This window comes from Platalea leucorodia (genome assembly GCF_965183815.1).
Source record: "Platalea leucorodia genome assembly, chromosome: 7".
Lineage (NCBI taxonomy): Eukaryota > Metazoa > Chordata > Aves > Pelecaniformes > Threskiornithidae > Platalea > Platalea leucorodia.
This window is the reverse complement of record NC_138829.1, coordinates 64667608-64683658: the sequence shown is the minus strand read 5'-3', so window position 1 is coordinate 64683658 and position 16051 is coordinate 64667608. Positions and strand designations below refer to the sequence as shown.

Genomic DNA, 16051 nt, shown 5'->3' with positions numbered 1-16051 from the left:
TAGAGTTAATTCCCTCTGCTAAAATATTTACCATCCTAGCACCCTGGGAAAAATATGTATGGAGACAGCAAAAAGATTCTGATTAGTTATATAGAAGATCATGTTTCTGCCTGTTTTTTGTCTAATACTATTACGGAGGGTAGAGTATAAAGCTGCGTTTTTATCTGTACTTTCCAAGGCAAAGGAATATTTAAAAATGTGATTTCACAGACTACAGCTCTTCTGCCATCTTCAATGAGAAAACCAGCTGGTTGATGAAAGGAAGGCACTGGATTTTCAGGGGACCCTGGTCTCTCTGACTTCAATCGTCTTTGTTTGGTTTGGGTTTTTTTACCATTGACCTGAGTGGAATCAGGATTTCACCCAACACTTACTTCCCTTCAAAATGAGACCCTCAGCTACCAGCGGGAAAGGGGAAATTCAGTGTTGGAGACAATAGGTCATTGTCCATTTCCAACTCAGGCTGATTGCAGAACTGAACCCAAGAAGGAAGTTTTGCACCTCCGAATTTTACTAATAATACCATCACAGCTAAACAAAAAAACCTTTACAATTCACTCCTAGACAAAATAAGTTTTCGCTGTCTTGTTTTAGATGCGGTTTTAATAGTGTTCTACAGAGATCATACCTAATTTTCCTTCCAGTGAGCCTGAGCAAACAGCAATATATACAAATGTCCATGGAACACGCTGGCTATTTAACACCTGAGCAAAACCAAAAGAAAAAAAAAAAAAAAAACACCACACACAAAATCTGCCTGGTTATATACTCAATTTCAGATGACTGTTGGAAATATGGATCAAAAATTTTCACTCGAGCAGCTGAAGAAACAACTATGCAATATTTCCATTAAGTCTTGCTGTTGGGTGCGTGGCTACACTTCTTGTGTACCATGCCATAGCATTTCCAGCTTGGTATAAATCATTTCTGATGCTCAGATCAGATTTTATAGTCCTGAGGTCTACCTCTACAACACTAGGAAGGGAAGCAGTATTTTCCACGTTGCACAAATAAGAAAGCAACACAAAAATATTAAGGTCATAAACTGAAGGGAAAGGTGTCCACTAATGTGGGACATCCCTTTTGAGATGTCTGGGACCTGAGTTCTCAGGGTTATAAGCAAAAGACCCGCTGACTTTCCTGCAACAGTATAAATCTGATCTCAGCTGCTCCAAACAGAAAACCACAAAATGAGGAACAAACCATCAGCAATCTGAAGAGATAAAATCCAGTCCCACAGTGATGTTCACTGCCTTAACCATGAAGTTTTCCTTTCAGATCCTTGAAGCTGCCAGCTTGCGTGACAGCTCTCGCAGACAACAAGCCAGCCCTCCCTCTTGTCTACCCAAAGTTCAGAAGGTGGCAGAGAAGTCCCTGGACAAACAGGCAACACATATTCAGCGCTCACAAGGCACCAAAGGTGGACTGTTCTTCCCTCAAATGAGTTATAAGCACAACTTGAACTCATTCTTTGGCATTCAGAACCTAAGTGAAAAGCTACAGATTCAAGCCACTTGGACTATAGGGGGTTGTCGTCTTCTTCCAGATACAACTCCTTGCAGAGAGAAGCTCATTTTGGGCCATCAGACCTCCTTTTGGTTTGCCAGCAAGTAGAAATGTCTAGAAGTCATTCAGGACTTACTCCATGTTTTGGAGTAGTCTGGCTGCAGCCTTTTCTATCTACTTCCTAATTTACACCTCTCTCCCCTTCCCCTGCCCGTCTACCACGCTGTTGTATTCTGCCAGAAGACATCATCTCTGTTCACCTTACGTGTCTCTCTCCACCACCTAGCAATGGCTGGCCAGGCACTCTATTCCATAACTTCTACTGCCCACTTCTGCTTGACGCTCAGGCCATGCGTTCTGCAGTTCCCTAATGCTTACACCTGCTGAAAGGACTCAAAGACCAAAACCCACCGAGACGAAGAAACTTCTTGCCCTCAGTTCCAATATCTGACATTAAAATACCCAGGGAAGAAAAAACATTCAAGAAAAAAAGTCTTCCAAGGCCTCGAAGCCATAGGCTGAAGCAGGCTCTGAGCAGATAAAATCATTCGATAGTTTAGATGCCAGGCCCTTGCTTCTGATCACACATGACCAGGACTGTTCATAAGCTTGCGGCTCAGCGGGAACGATTTTCACAATGACTGGAAAGGACGCAGCTTTGGCCACCTGACAGTATTCCTTGCCAAATTTCAAACTTTTAATCTGAAGTGAGGAGATTCTGGAGCTGACCAGTCAAATATTGGCAAGAATGTAAACAGCTAAAACCAGAATGCTCTCAGAGAAACCGCGAGACAACTTAAGCATAGAAGCTGCTAACTAACTCTACCTGAAATGCATGGCAACAGCTTCATTTCAGTATATTAAACTTACACTGAACATGAACCCAGAAAGCAAGCTACTGACCTAGTCTACTGTCACGTATAAAATGTATGACCTGTAAGTTTTATATAATGGTAGAGTTCTCCAACTATTTGCAGAACTTACTGGTAATGTTTTCTTCCTTCTTATAATGTGCAAAGGTCTAATCGAAGCCAGGAAGAAGTGCTGGGGAGAACTCAAGGCAAGGAGCTAAACAAGGACTGTCATCGTTGGACAGAATCTAGAAGCTCCATATTTCAACAGAAAGACTGATTCCAAAATTCTTAAATTACAACTACAAGATTGAGAAAAGCATCTGAAATACTAAACGCCTGGGAATCACTTATGAACAGTTCATATATTTTAAAGATGTAAATCTTGGGAAGAATACCTTATGTTCATGGCAACTGAGATTGGAGGTACTGTGTATTGTAACTCTCAGCCAGAAAAGACAGATAACTATTTTGGCTCATATTACCAGTGATGAGGCTATGTCTAGCACTGATTTTCCACAGAATCTACAATCTTGGCCTATACCAAAACTTTCAGCTTTGTTTTACCATAGATCATTCATCTTGATTTCTTTTCCCACCCCCTTTCATGCATCCTAGGTCACATACTTTACACTGCTAACAGTCTGACTCCTGGACAAGTAAGAAGCCATTTATTTTGTTCAGTACTCCTTTAATATTTCTATTGTGTCTTTTTTTTTTTTTTTTCACCGAGTTCCCCAAAGAATAACCTCTTCCTTGCTTTAATAACTTGGACCTCGGTCAAGGTTGATGTGTTTCTCCATTTTGCAGGATATTTTCTTCAGAAGAGACAAAACAGTGTCTAATATTGCAATGACTGATCTTTAAAGGGTACAGTCTAAAGAGGAAATAAAAAACACTTATGGAAAATAAAAGTAGGAAATAACCTTTAAAAAGAGAGGACTGGCAGCGAAGACACTGAAGTATACACAACTGCAGGATCTGGGGATCTTCTCTAACCACAAGAGAGCTCCTTGATGGATCTTTTCAGGCCCAATTCTCTTGTTCATTCCCATACAGATGGTTTACTATGCTACTATCTCATCCCTCTAACCTTCAAACGCCATTTGTGAATGAGCTAGCAGCAGACTCATAATATTTTTCCCTTTATCACGCCACAGCACTGTACACAAAGTCCATCTCGAACAAGGTTTTCACATTACGGACAACTACGTGAAAGCATAGATCCAGGGGGGCTTTTCCAGATTTCTCCTATCGTTCACTTAAGACTGTTAACAGATGGGGAACACCTCAAAGCAAGCTGGCGGCACCTGCCTTCGGTAGGGGCGTTTTCATAGCCTGTCATCTACTCGGAGCAGAGCAGGCCATCTTTGGCTCTACCTTGGCCAAGAAAGGCGGCTCTTTCGCTCAGGCTAGCGGCCGCAGATGAACCAAGGCCCAGCGTGCCAAGCCCGCGGTCCGGGCCCCGCCGCACGCTCCCCTGGCTGCGTCGGAGGACAGCAACGCGGAGCAGGCCTGCTGCGGGCGCCGGGCGCCGGCACCGACCGCCGACCGCCGCCTCGCCCGCCCCTTCCCCCCTTCCTCCCGCAGCCTCCCGCCCTCGCCCCCCGGGCCGGCCCCGGGGGAGCGGGAGGCCGGCTGCCGGCGGGGGAGGCCCGGCGGGGCGCAGGGCCGCCCAGGCCCCGGCGGGCGGGGGCCGGGAGCGCTGCCCCCCTCAGCGGCCGCCACCCCGGCGGGGCCCCGCGGCGCCTCGGGGCCTTCCTCCCCGCCCAGCGGCAGGAAGCCCCGCGGGGGAGGCGGGCCGGAGCCTCTTCCCGGCAGGTGGGAGGGCGACAATGGCCGGGAGGAAGGAAGCCGGGAGGCGGCAGGGCCGGGACACAGGACGCAGCGCCTGGCGAAGGGAGGGAAGGGGAAGAGGGATGGTGGGAAGGGGCGACAGCTCGAGGAGGAGAGCGCCGAGGGGCCGCAGCTGCCCCGCCGGGGCGCCCGAGCCGGAGCGGGGCCAGCCCTGCCCGGGAGCCCCGGCCCGGCCCCGGGGACCCCGGCCCGGAGAGCCTCGCCTCTCGGGCAGCGGCCAGCGCCCGGCACCTCGGGAGGTTATTGCAGGCGCTCCCAAAACCACGCCGCGCTGGAGCCAGGTGATGAGGCTCTGCCGGACTGGCCGGTGGTTTTTCGTGCTGGTGGCTGGGTTCAAGTCGTAGAACACAAGATAGAAGTCAGCTGGGTAATACAACTACACTAGGGCAAAAGATTAGAAAAGAATAAAGCACCTTACCCCTTCAGTGTGGATCCCAAGTTCATTTGGTTCCATGTCATGCATTCCAGCTGTGAGGTCATTTGGTATAAATTGTCACTGTTGTGGAAATACGTAGAATTAGAGCTGAAGTTACAGCGATCAAATTAAAACCGATACGTCAAGACAGCAACATTTTCTTTGTTACTCTTTTTAAATACATAACAGCAGAAAGTGAATTTATTTTATATAATCCCTTTTATCGATGTGTTATAAATTTAAAAAAAGAGAAAAGGAAATAAAAGAAAAGAATGGCTGTGGATTGAAAAGGCTCTTGGAACCTGCAAGCCCGTCAGTCTGTAAATAGCTGGAAGCGGAGACATGAAACTTTTTCCTTACAGAACAGTAATACCCGATAGTGACACATTGAAATTAATGAAACGAATACAGGCAGCCTTGCGGGCTAACGAAGCAGGTTATTTGTTTTAAAAAGGCAAATCTGTTAACTGCTTTAACCAGGAGTGCGGGAGACCACGTGGTTAACGGAGCGAAGCAGCTGTCGCGACTGATGATGGATGTCCCTGCATCGAGGGGCTTGACAAGCGGGAGAAAAATGGGGCGGCCGGGCGATGCGGGGCGCTGCCCGCCGGGACGGGCGGCTGCTGCGGGGCGCCGGGTCCCGGCCGCCGCCTCCCGCCGTGAAGCGGCAAACGCGGGCCCCTTACCGGCGGCGAACGATCGCGGAGCGGCTCTCCCGGCCGTGCCCCCCGCCCCGGGCCGAAGAGGGGCCGCCCCCCGCGGGCGCTGCCCCGCTCCGGGCTCCCCCAGAGCGCAGCTCCCCGGGCAGCGCCGGGGGAAGGAGGCGGCCGGGCCCTCGGACGGATGCCGGGGAGCAGCCGCTCACAATAAACGCGAGTCTCCCCGTTGATTAATTACACCTAAATTCGCTGGACTTACGCGGCGAAGTTATATCATTCTGTTATTAGAAAAGGGCATTTTCTTTTCTTATTTTTTTTCTTCGTGGCAGGTAGAAGCGACCTAAAAAAGTCAGATTCCAGTGGGAAGCTTTTGCATATAAAAACAAATTAAGTGACTTCAATCTCGAAGTATGCGTAATATCATTTGTCAGTATCACTGGACACTATTATTCATCAGTGTGTCTGAAGTGCTATTATGCTACTACAATGTCCCGCATATCAGCTCAGGAATTGTTAAACTCTCCTGCAGTTTCCCCATTTGCAACAGCAGTCCGTGCTGGTCTGTGCCAACTACGTTTTGCAATTCCACGAATTCTTCCTGTAATGCTGCTGTAATTAATTCCTCCAGGACCCTGATTTTTATTAGAAGTGCCCGCCCGATGCATTTACAGCAGGAGATTTCCCTTTAACTTTCTTTCGCTTGACAGTTCATTTATAAGAGCCTCCCCCACAATATCCACTTTTCCCCCTCCTTTGCTTTTTCATAAAGCAATACACTTATTCATCTTGTCACTAGCTCGCAGCCACTGTATTGCATGCCGCCTGCGGGTGACAGTGTCCCAAGCAAACCGCTCGCCAAACGGCGCGGTGTCCGGCGGGGGGCGGCCGCCGCTCGCCCCCTGCCCCTCCCCGGCTGAGGCTCCCTCCTGCCCGCCCCGGCCGCTTCGCTCCTGGCTTTGCAGCTCCCACCGCGGCTGAACGGCGGGGCCCGAGCGGCCCTCGCCCTCGGGAGGGAGCCCGGAGCGGCCTTCGGGCGGGCTGGGCGTCGTGCAAAGCTCGGAGAGGGCGGGCGAGCGAACCCCGCTCTCCCTGCGGAACCCCGCGCCGCCGCGGCCGGTGCCTCGGGCCGGGGGCGGCCCCAGGAGAGACCCGCAGCCCTCGCCCCCCGCTTGCCCTCCCGCTGCAGCTGCGGTGGGGCGGGAGCCGGGGGAATGAGTGCCGGGGGCAGGGGGCCCGGGCTCCGACCCCACGCCTGCCGGGCTCGCACCCCACGCCAGCCCAGCTCTGCACCCCACGCCAGCCCAGCTCTGCACCCCACGCCTGCCGGGCTCGCACCCCACGCCAGCCCAGCTCTGCACCCCACGCCAGCCGGGCTCACACCCCACGCCTGCCGGGCTCGCACCCCACGCCAGCCGGGCTCGCACCCCACGCCTGCCCTGGCCGCCCCCCGGCGCGGGAGCCGAGCGGGGACGCGTTTCACTGCGCGACCTGGGGAGGAGAGGTTGGCTGGAGGCCGTGGGAGCGGATTCCCGCGGGATGCGCGGCCGTCTCGGCACGCCCCGGGTGGGCTATGCCCCGGCAGCGGGGTGCCCACGGAGGGGCACCCCCACACCTCACACCGGCTGCAGAGGGCTCTGTGTGATCTCTGCCGCCGGCAGCGGCCAGGGGGAGAAATTTCCCTCCTGCGGAGATGCTGAGCCCACGACCCCGCGAGGTTTTACATCTCGAAACACCCGGGATCGCCCGGGCTTTGGCCCAATCGCACGGAGGCGGCCCCGGGGCCGGGGGCACGGCCGGGCTCCGGGCTCCGTGCCCCGGCAAGCCCGGGGGCAGGAATGGCCGCGCAGGCCGCCGTTTGCCCGGGGGCCACCGGGCATCGACACAGGATTAAACATCTCGCATCTGAGATGTGACAGAGAACAGGACATCCCTAACCCCGGGTACGCCCCGCCATGGTTTATCACGGACAGTGCCGTGAGATGGTCGCACGGAATTAACAGCTCCTCTCAAAATCTCGGATGGGGTTTGCATGATGAGAAGGAAAGCGGGGTCTCCGGGGACACGCCTGCACTGATTCCAATCTGAATCCTTGGCCCTCCAAACGGCCACAAAGACGACACTAAAAATAACTTATTTTCATTACAGAGATGCTTTTAAAGAGAGGCGAGAGGAAGGGGGGGAACATTTCTACAACGGGGATTAATGTAAGTTGGAGTGGAATAAAAGGAAGTCAACGCTGAGCAAAAAGGGAACTTAAAAGGAAACCAGTAGTAGATCATATAGAGTTTGTTTTGGCCTGCATTGCAGTATTACCGAGTTCTTGACCTCTGCACAGAAAGAGCTATAATCTGAACCGAGACTCCTCCACTTTTAAAGTCTTTGTAAGTGTGACTCACAGTAAATTTTCAACATCGAGCATGTTTACTACATTAAACAGCGCGAGGTAGAAAAGTTCACATCACCATTTTAATGGACCCACAAACGCTAGTCATCCAAAGCACACTTGCAGCCTGTGCGGGTTTGTCATCCATGTCCAGCTATCAGCAACCGCCGCAGTATTCCTCGGCAGAGGGGCGGGCTGCGCTATAAACAGAGAGCAAGTAGTCGCCGAGGCGAGAGATTTCAGAGATACTTTTGCTTCCAGTATAGGAATTACGATCTTTTAACCATTTCCTTCAAGCCGTCGCCTTCTCGTGGCACGGGAGGGAGGGGGACGCCCCCCAGCCCCGGCCCGCCCGGCACAGCCAGGCCCGCGGCGCTCCCGGCCGCAGGGCCCCGCCGCCCACGCCCGTTCGCGGAGAGCGGGGAAGCCGAGAGCGGCTGCGTGGCGGCCTCCTGCACCCGGCCGGTGGGGTGGCGGGGAGGGGGAAGAGAGGAAGAGCGAGCATCAGGTGGAGGTGGTTCGCTCCTGCATCTCCCGGCGGCTGCTTTCCCGCTCCGCCCCGGCTCGGGGAAGAATTGCCCCTTGCGCCTGGTTCGGCGCGGCAGGGACCCGGGACGGGGGCTGCCGGGGGGATGGAGCCGGCGGGACCCAGCGAGCGGGGGCAAGGCCGAGCGGGCCCCAGGCCTGGGCCGGGGGGTGGGCGAGGGTAACCCCACACGGCCCCCGTGCCCCACTCGAGCGTGGGCAGGCGCAGAGGAGCGGCGGTGCGGGGCAAGCACCGGCCCCGCCGGCCCGCCGGGGAGAGAGGCAACACCTCCCGTTCCCCAGCTCCTTGCCTCCCGCCGCACCGCTCCCGACCGCCTGCTGTCCTCAGCCAGCGCGAGGAGCGACAGACGGACAGACGGACAGAGGCCGGGCAGGGGCACGGCCGCGGGCAGCCTGACCGCCCCGGCCCTGCCGGCTCAGGCGCGGCAGCCGAGCCCTCCGCTGTCAAAGCAGAGCTGGCAAGCTTGACCTGAACGGCGAAAAGCAAAATAAGTCTTCGCAAAGGAGCTACGCAATAAACACGGTCTTAAAAAAATAGTAACAAGGATTCCACCAGATCAATACGAATACTGACTGAGACAGTGCGGTGGGTTTTCAGGCCGTTGGAATGTGGCTAACGAGTCCCGCCCGTTTCTGCACGGCAAGCAGCCACCCCCTTCCCTGACACCGCTTCCCAGGGAGAACGCTTGCCGAGCAGGAAAGCCGTTTTTCCCCGGAGGCCGCAGGGCGCTCGGCCCCTGCTCGGGCTCAGGTGCCGGCTCTGCACAGCCGCGGCTGCCCTCGACGTGCAACAAGCTCTGCCCTGCCTTACAGCCCCACGCAGCAGCATTGGCTCGCGTGGCTTAAGGGCTGAAATCCCTTACAGGATCCTTACCCTGCCGAAGTAAGCAGCAAACCTCCCGGGGAGCAGAGCGGGATCAAGGCTAAGGCTCTGCGGCCGCCTTAGGGCGATGCCAGGCTGCGCTCACCCCCTCCCCGACGCTTCCTCGGTAGAGGCGCATGGAGGAGAGAGCTCTGGGCACAAGCAGCGGTCTGCTACCGGGCTCGCCCCTCCCGGGGCCGGGCTCGCCGCTCCCGGGGCCGGGCTCGCCCCACGAAACCTACACGCCAGCACACACGGCGGCGGGGGCAGCGCCCGCCGTGCCGCCGGGGCCCGGGCGCGGGAGGACGAGCCCCGAGGCGCGGCGGGGCCGGGGAGAGCGGCGGCTGCCCGGGGCTGCCCTCCCCGAGCCTCCCCACAAACCGTATTTATAGATTTCCCTGCGAGGCGAGCAATCTCTGTCACTTCAGCGCAGGAGTTCGCCCCGCCAATTATTCTGCAAGCTAATCTCTCTGGATAGGCTTCTTTCCTTCCTTCATTACCTCATTCCCTCCTTCCCTTGACGTCAACTCACGTTCATTAGCGAAGTGGCTTTTGGAAGTGACAGAATTTTGTTGTCCCACGTCCAGTGTTGATTAATCGGAGATGATAGCACCGGCCTACGAGAGGAGCCGCTCGCGGCTTCCTTCGCGGAGGCACGTTGTTTTGTGTGCGGGAGTTCCTTAGCAACTCCGAGGTGCGGGACTGGCTCCAAGTTCACAAAAAGTTGAAGAATAAATTGGGGGGAACTTCTTTGCTCACTAACCACGTTGTAAAACTGCAAGGGACGCGCCCAGCCCCCATGCCAGACCGAAGACAACGGGAAGCCGCGCTTGCAATGGACCCCTCCGTTGGCAAAGAGAGTTCGTGCCTGCAGCAGAGCTCCAGATGCACCTTTCTCCCAGCAAGGAGGTCCGACAGGTTCCTTGCCCCGTTCACAACAAATAACCGCCCCGCAGGCCATCCCCGGCGCTCCTGGGAGCCGTCGGAAGGGCTCCTGGTCTGCAAGCGAGGGGATGCTCCGGAGCAGGGCTTGGCCCGGGCTGCCCCGGGCACTCCCGCCCGGCGCGGATGAGCGCACCTGGGGGCAAATCCCAAACCCTTCGCAGCAGCGGGCTCCCTCCGGGACCGGCGTGGCCCAGGGAGGCCGGGCAGCTCGGCTCCCGCGTCCCAGGGGCGGCCGGCACCTGCCGCCGGAGAGCTGCCCCGAGCCCCGCAGCCCCGGCCCGGCGGCCCGGGAAAGCTGCGGGACACGGCGGGGCCGGGGCAGAGGGAGCGCCGTCTTTTGGGGGTTTATGTTGTTGGGTTTTGTTTGGGTTGTTTGTTTGTTTGTTTTAAACTTGTGCATCTTTTTTTTCTTTTGAGAAAGGAAAAACTAAACCCGTTTCCTTGCATCAAAGCGAAAGCCGTTCGGACGACAGGCGGGGGAGAGACGGCGTCCGCGCACCGCCCCGCGCAGGCGGGGCAGGGCCCAGCTCCCCCGGCGGCCGTACCTGTTGTAGGGGGTCCGGAGGAGCAGGGCCTGACTGCCCGTGCAGCTGTCGGTGGGGGTGTGGCAGCCGTACACCGGGGGAGGCACCGAGTACTGCTGGTCCCCTGCGGAGAGAGCGGCCAAGAGTTAACCCCTGCGGCGCCCGGCCGCCCCCCCCCGCCCCGCGCTGCAGAGGGGGCTACGGGGCCCCGTCCCCAGCGTTTGGGCAGCTCTAGGCCTGTGCCGGGCCTGCGGGGAGGAGCGGGGGGCAGCGGCGCGACGCCGGAGCCACTCCGGATTGCCAGCCGGCCGCCAGCGCCCTTGGAGACGGGCCCCCGCCGCCGGGAGCGCCGTCCGCACCCGCGGAGGCTGACGTTACCTAGCGAGGGCTGCTGGCTGATGGGGTCCTCGTGTTTGAAGGAGTGGTTTGTGAACTGGGCGGCGTGGTGAGACGGCGTGTGGCCATAGCTGGGGGTCCCGTCAAACGCCACCGTGCTGTAACCTGCCGAAGAGACCACAGCGGGGTTAGGAGGGGCCTTCGGCCCGCCCGGCCGCCAGCTCCCTCCGCGGCCTCTCCGGGCAGGCGTCGAGCGAGAGGAGCCCACGCCCGGCCGCGGGCTGCCCCCGCCACGCACCCAGGGCACCGCCGCGGGCTGCCCCCGCCACGCACCCACGGCACCGCCGCGGGCTGCCGAAGCGCTTCGCGGGCGTTGCGCCGAGTTGCTCTTCCCCCGGTGGGCAAAAAGAGCGAGCACGGCCGCGCCCCTCCCTTCGCCCTCCCCAGCACACGCACGACGCGGGGCCGCGGGTGGGACCCCCGCCCCGGGGAGAGGCGAGCCGGGCAGCCCGCTCCCCGCGGCGGGGAGTCGGAAGCCTCGGCCGTGTTTAAAGAGAACAGATCGGCTTCGGCAATAAAAAGGATGTTTTCATTAATTGTTGCTCATATTAAAGAGGAAGGTTCCCATCTGCTCAGTGTACTCCTCTGCCGCTTCCAATTTAGAAGTTACCCTTTAATCTCTCTCTTTTTTTTTTTTTTAAGAGCAGCTTTCTGCAATAAAGAGGCGGAATGTTACATGCAAAAATAAAACTCCTCCTTTCAGCGAAAATTGCTCTCCAAAATAATAAACAGCCTATTTTGTTTCCTACACCGAGCAGATTCGGATGGAAAGAGACCATCTCTGCTGACCCCGGGCCGACACGGAATCGTAAATCAGGTGCTTGGACACCAACTTTCATTAATGACTTGGAGCTGGCTAAACAACTTCAGCTAAAAAAGTAATTACAAAGTAATATTATCTCAGAGGCTTCTCGGCTCATCAGCATTTACCCCGCGAACCAAGCTCCTCCGAGAGTCACTCTTCCAAAAAACAAAACAAAACAAAACAAAACAAAACAAAACAAGACAAGACAAAACGTCCGACGCGGGCTGGGAAAAGAAACCAGCCCGGGGAGGAGCGCTGCCCCCTCGCCCCCCTCTCCCCTCACCCGCGCCCCCAGCCCCGCTGGATGCGGCCGCGGGCGCCGTGACTCCGGTGCCGAGGGGGGGCACCGGGGCGGCCTGGGGGCGCCTCCCTCCGCCCCCTCGGTGCCGAGGGGGGGCACCGGGGCGGCCTGGGGGCGCCTCCCTCCGCCCCCTCGGTGCCGAGCGCTCGGCGCTGCGCCGGTCTCTGCTTCACCACCGCCGGTACCGATAACCGCGGGGGGTTCGGGGAGAAGAAAACGGAGAGGCAACACAGGGATGCGGTTGTTGCTGCTGCTCCATTTTCTCGTCTCTGCAGACAGCCTGGATCCAGCGACATTACAGGGCTTAATTAACCTGCGGGGTTGCGCGGGAGAAATGAAGGGAGCAATGGGGAGGGGAAAAAAAAAACCAAACCAAACCCAGAAGGCTTTGAAGCCTTCACCTTCGCGACGATTTGAAGGCGGCCCTGAGACTGCGGAGCTGGGAGAGGAGCGGGCCCGCTCTCTGACAGCCCTGGCCCGGGCCGCAGGGCCCTGCCGCGGCGCTGACAGCCCGGGACCCGACCGGCTCCCACCCCACAGCGGGCTCTCCCCCCCGATCTCCCCCCTGAGCCCCCGGGGTAGAGGCTCAACCTTCAACTCCCTTTTCCCCATTTCCCTCTGCCTCTTTTTTAACTTTCAGAAAACACCGACACTTTCTACGTTACTTTTGGCCCGGCACAGACTTTCGGTGACCTTCAAAACTCAGCTCGGAGCAGAACGAGGTTTTGGCCGCATTTTCCGGTGTTGCCTGACCCAAAGCTTCAGGAATGTGATAAGAAAGTTGAGTTCTGAACCGAGCTGCCGATAGTGAGGTCTCTTTAATTAGGGCGTTATCAGAGCCAGGCCTGATTAAAATGTGCTGAAAATAATTGAAAGTTGTACATCTGCTGGAGAACGGGGCCCGCTGGAGGCATCCAGTTGTTGGAGGAGCCCAGCTGGATGAAAGAGACAGGCGAAGGAGAAGAGGAAAACTGGGCAGAGGTTTCAAAGCCTCAGTTCCTAACCCCCACCCCATCCCAGACTTGGCAGTAATGTCATCGCAGAGCCAAGGTAGCCTCTTTCCCACGGTCGGAGGAACCCGCTAAAAAAAAAATAGGAGTTCAACCTTGAGGAGAGCCAAAGCAAGAACATTTTATCCATCCACGAAAAAAAAAAAAAAGAAAGAAAGCAAACACCCTTTGCCGAATTCCTCCTAGCCGAAGGAGCTCGCTGAGTGTCACCGAAAATAGCTGTGGCTAAGCCGCAGGCCTGCCCGTGCGGGGAGGCAGCCCCGAGCTGGAGGGACCCCCCCCGGGGCAGGGAGCGGCCCCGCGGCGAGGCCGCCGGGCCCGGGCAGCACGGGAGGGAGCCGGGACGGGGCCCCCGCTCCCCGGGACGGCCCTGCCTCCAGGCTCCCGCAGGGCCTCGATCCACCCGGCCGGGGCCGGGGAGGTGCAGGGCCGCTGGCCCCGGCTCTGCGGGCACGCACAGGCTGTGCGGGGCTTGCGGTGCCGCGGACCGAGCTCTGGAGGGCGAGTAAAGCCCGGCACGGGGCCCGCGTTTCGGTGCGTTAAAGGCTCCGTTTCTCTCCGGGGTGGCTACGCTCAGGCGGCTGGACGGGGCCGCGGCTCTTCTGTCCCTCGCCCACCCGCCCAGGGCCGAGTTTATTTCCCTCACCTTCCTCTCCGCCTTCTCGTCGCTATTTCGGCCCAGCGATTACAAATCCTCTCCGATGTCTAAAATCCTTTCAGATGTCTTAAAAGTACCCCCGGCAGCGCTCCCTGGCCCGGCGGGCTCTGTGCCGGGGCGATCGCAGGCCGCTCCCCGCCGGCTCCCGCCGCTCGCAGCGGCTCCGGGGCCTCGCCGCCAGCGCGGCCCGGCGCGGCCGAGCCTCTCCCCGAGCCCCAGGGATGCCGCCCGCCTTTCCCAGCCGGGCTCGGCGGCACGGCCCCGGCCCCCCGACGTTAGAGCCCGGCGCCGAGCGGACAGCGGGGGCAGGGGCCGGGGGACGAGGGCAGCAAGACCGGTGGCAGCGGGACTGCGACCCGGCGCTGCCCGGGGGAGGCCCCCGCTGCTGAACAACCGCCTCCCCTCCGCCGCCACCGCCTCTCCTCACCGCAAACGTCGCCCCGGGCCGCCTCGCCGGCCCCGGGCCGCCCCTCGGCGGCCAGCGCAGAGCGCGGCCCCCGGCCCTGCCGCCCCTCGGCAGCCGGCAGCCAGCCGCGCACAGCCGAGCCGCCCGCGGCGGTCGGCCCCAGCCCCTCTCCGTGGGGACGCGGTTGCCCCCGCGGCGCGCAGCAAGCCCGAGCTGCGGGGCTGGGCGCGGACGACCCCGCTCCGAGAGCGGCGAGACCCCGGCGAGGCGGCCCGCTCCGCCGCTCGCCCGTCCCCCGAGTCTCGGGGCCGCGGCGGCCCGAGCCCCCCTCGGCCAGGCTCCCCCGGGGCCCGGGAGTGCGGGCAGGGGCTCGGCTACCCGCGCCTCGGGGGCCGGCTGAAGGAGGGAAGGGGACCCGAGAGGGCTCGGGCGAGCTCTCCGCACGCTCGCCCCCTCTCCCCGTCTTCCTCGCGTTTGCACCAGCAGATGTTTATACTGCAGCCACTGGAAGAAAAACGATTAGATGGTGATCCCGGTGCCACAGGCGGGGGATGACCCACCGCCCGGCCCTACAGCCCCCGGGAATTTCCCAGGGCGGTGCAAAGAGCAGCCTGTCCTGGCCGCGGAGATGCTGGAAAGAAACGACGAGGCGCCCCCGTTTGTGCGCCCCGGCCCGGGGGCATCCCGCGCTCCCGAGGTTAATTCGACAAGCGGCCTGAAACCACCACCGTGCGGACAGCGGTTTCGGGTTCAGGAGGAGGTCCGGAGGTAAACACCCCCCACCCCCCGAGACTGTAGAGGGAATTGTCTCGGGGCAGCGGCCCCATCTCCGTTCCAGGACTTGCGCCCGAACAAACCTGCGAGGCGAGGGGCTGCTCCAGCCCGGGGAGGAGGCGGGGGGGTTCCAGCCCGCCGGGCAGAGCCGCCCGCTGCAGCCCGCTGCCCCACGGGAGGCGCGGGGGCAAGCAACTCGTGGCCTCTCGAAGTCCCCGGGGCGAGGCGGCTGCCGCCCGGGGGGGAAGGAGGCAGGGAAGGGCTGGCTCGCCTCACCCTGCCCGGCCGCGGCGGGGCGAAAGGCTGGGCTCGGCGCTCGCAGCAAGCGCGGCCCGGCAAGGCTGAGCGGGGGCCCGCGGGGCCGCCCCCCGAGCCCGGGGCGCCCGGCAGCGCTGCCCTTACCCTGGTTGCGGATGGCTTGCTGGCTCTCCAAGCAGTTGGGCAGGTAGGGCGCGTTGGGGAACATCCGAGCCTGGCCGGAGGGCGGCTGGCTGGGCGGCGGGGCGCCGAAGGGCCCGTAGCGGCAAGCCCCGGCCGTGCCCGTGAACTGGCCGGAGAAGTGGACGGTGAAGGCGCTGAGGTATTGCTCCTCGTGTGGGTCCGACCCGTTCCAGCTCGGCTCCTGCTTGATGAAGGAGTGCGGCCCCAGCGAGCCGTAGGAGGCCCCCGGGGGGAAGTCCAGGACGGGAGCCCACTGCGCCGCGCTGCTCACCGGCATGGTGCAGTTGCTGTTGCCCGGCAGGGAGGGCACGGAGGGCAGCAGCGCGTTGAGGTCTCGGACATCGGAGCCCATCTGCTCGCAGACCTTCTGCCTGCCGCCGGGCAGCCAGTCTCCCCCCGGGCCGCACTTGTTCCAGGATACCTGGCCCCTGCCCGCCAAGCCGGAGGCCGGCTCCGGCTGCAGGCACCAGGCCGGCGAGCTCAGCCCTTTGGGGGAGGTTTGCTCCGCCACGCAGCTCCCCGGGTCCAGCCCTGCGGGAGCCGGCAACAGCGACAGGGAAAGGTTGTTCTCCAGGATCGCCTCCGGGGTTGCGCCCGCTCGCAGCGCAGGGCAGGGCGGGGTGTGCGTGTGTCTGTGTGTCCGCGTGTGCCTGCCTGTCTGTCTGTGCCTGTGTCCGTGCTAGGGGGGCACGGCCGCCTCGCACGCCTCACC

At 59.7% G+C, this 16051-nt stretch overlaps 1 protein-coding gene across 4 annotated transcripts in view; it reads right to left on the bottom strand.

The window, feature by feature from the left end:
• Positions 1 to 15691, bottom strand: part of WT1 (WT1 transcription factor) — a gene marked incomplete at both ends in the record, with an annotated part of 36680 nt that extends 20989 nt beyond the window's left edge. For 3 of the 4 annotated variants that reach the window (XM_082316792.1, XM_082316789.1, XM_082316790.1), the window contains 4 exons: positions 4633 to 4710; positions 10570 to 10672; positions 10927 to 11049; positions 15301 to 15691. In XM_082316792.1, the coding sequence (XP_082172918.1) occupies positions 4633 to 4710; positions 10570 to 10672; positions 10927 to 11049; positions 15301 to 15691 (695 nt within the window). The remainder of the gene's footprint in view (positions 1 to 4632; positions 4711 to 10569; positions 10673 to 10926; positions 11050 to 15300) is intronic. The other variant, XM_082316791.1, reaches the window with a different exon arrangement.
• Positions 15692 to 16051: the final 360 nt, after the last annotated feature.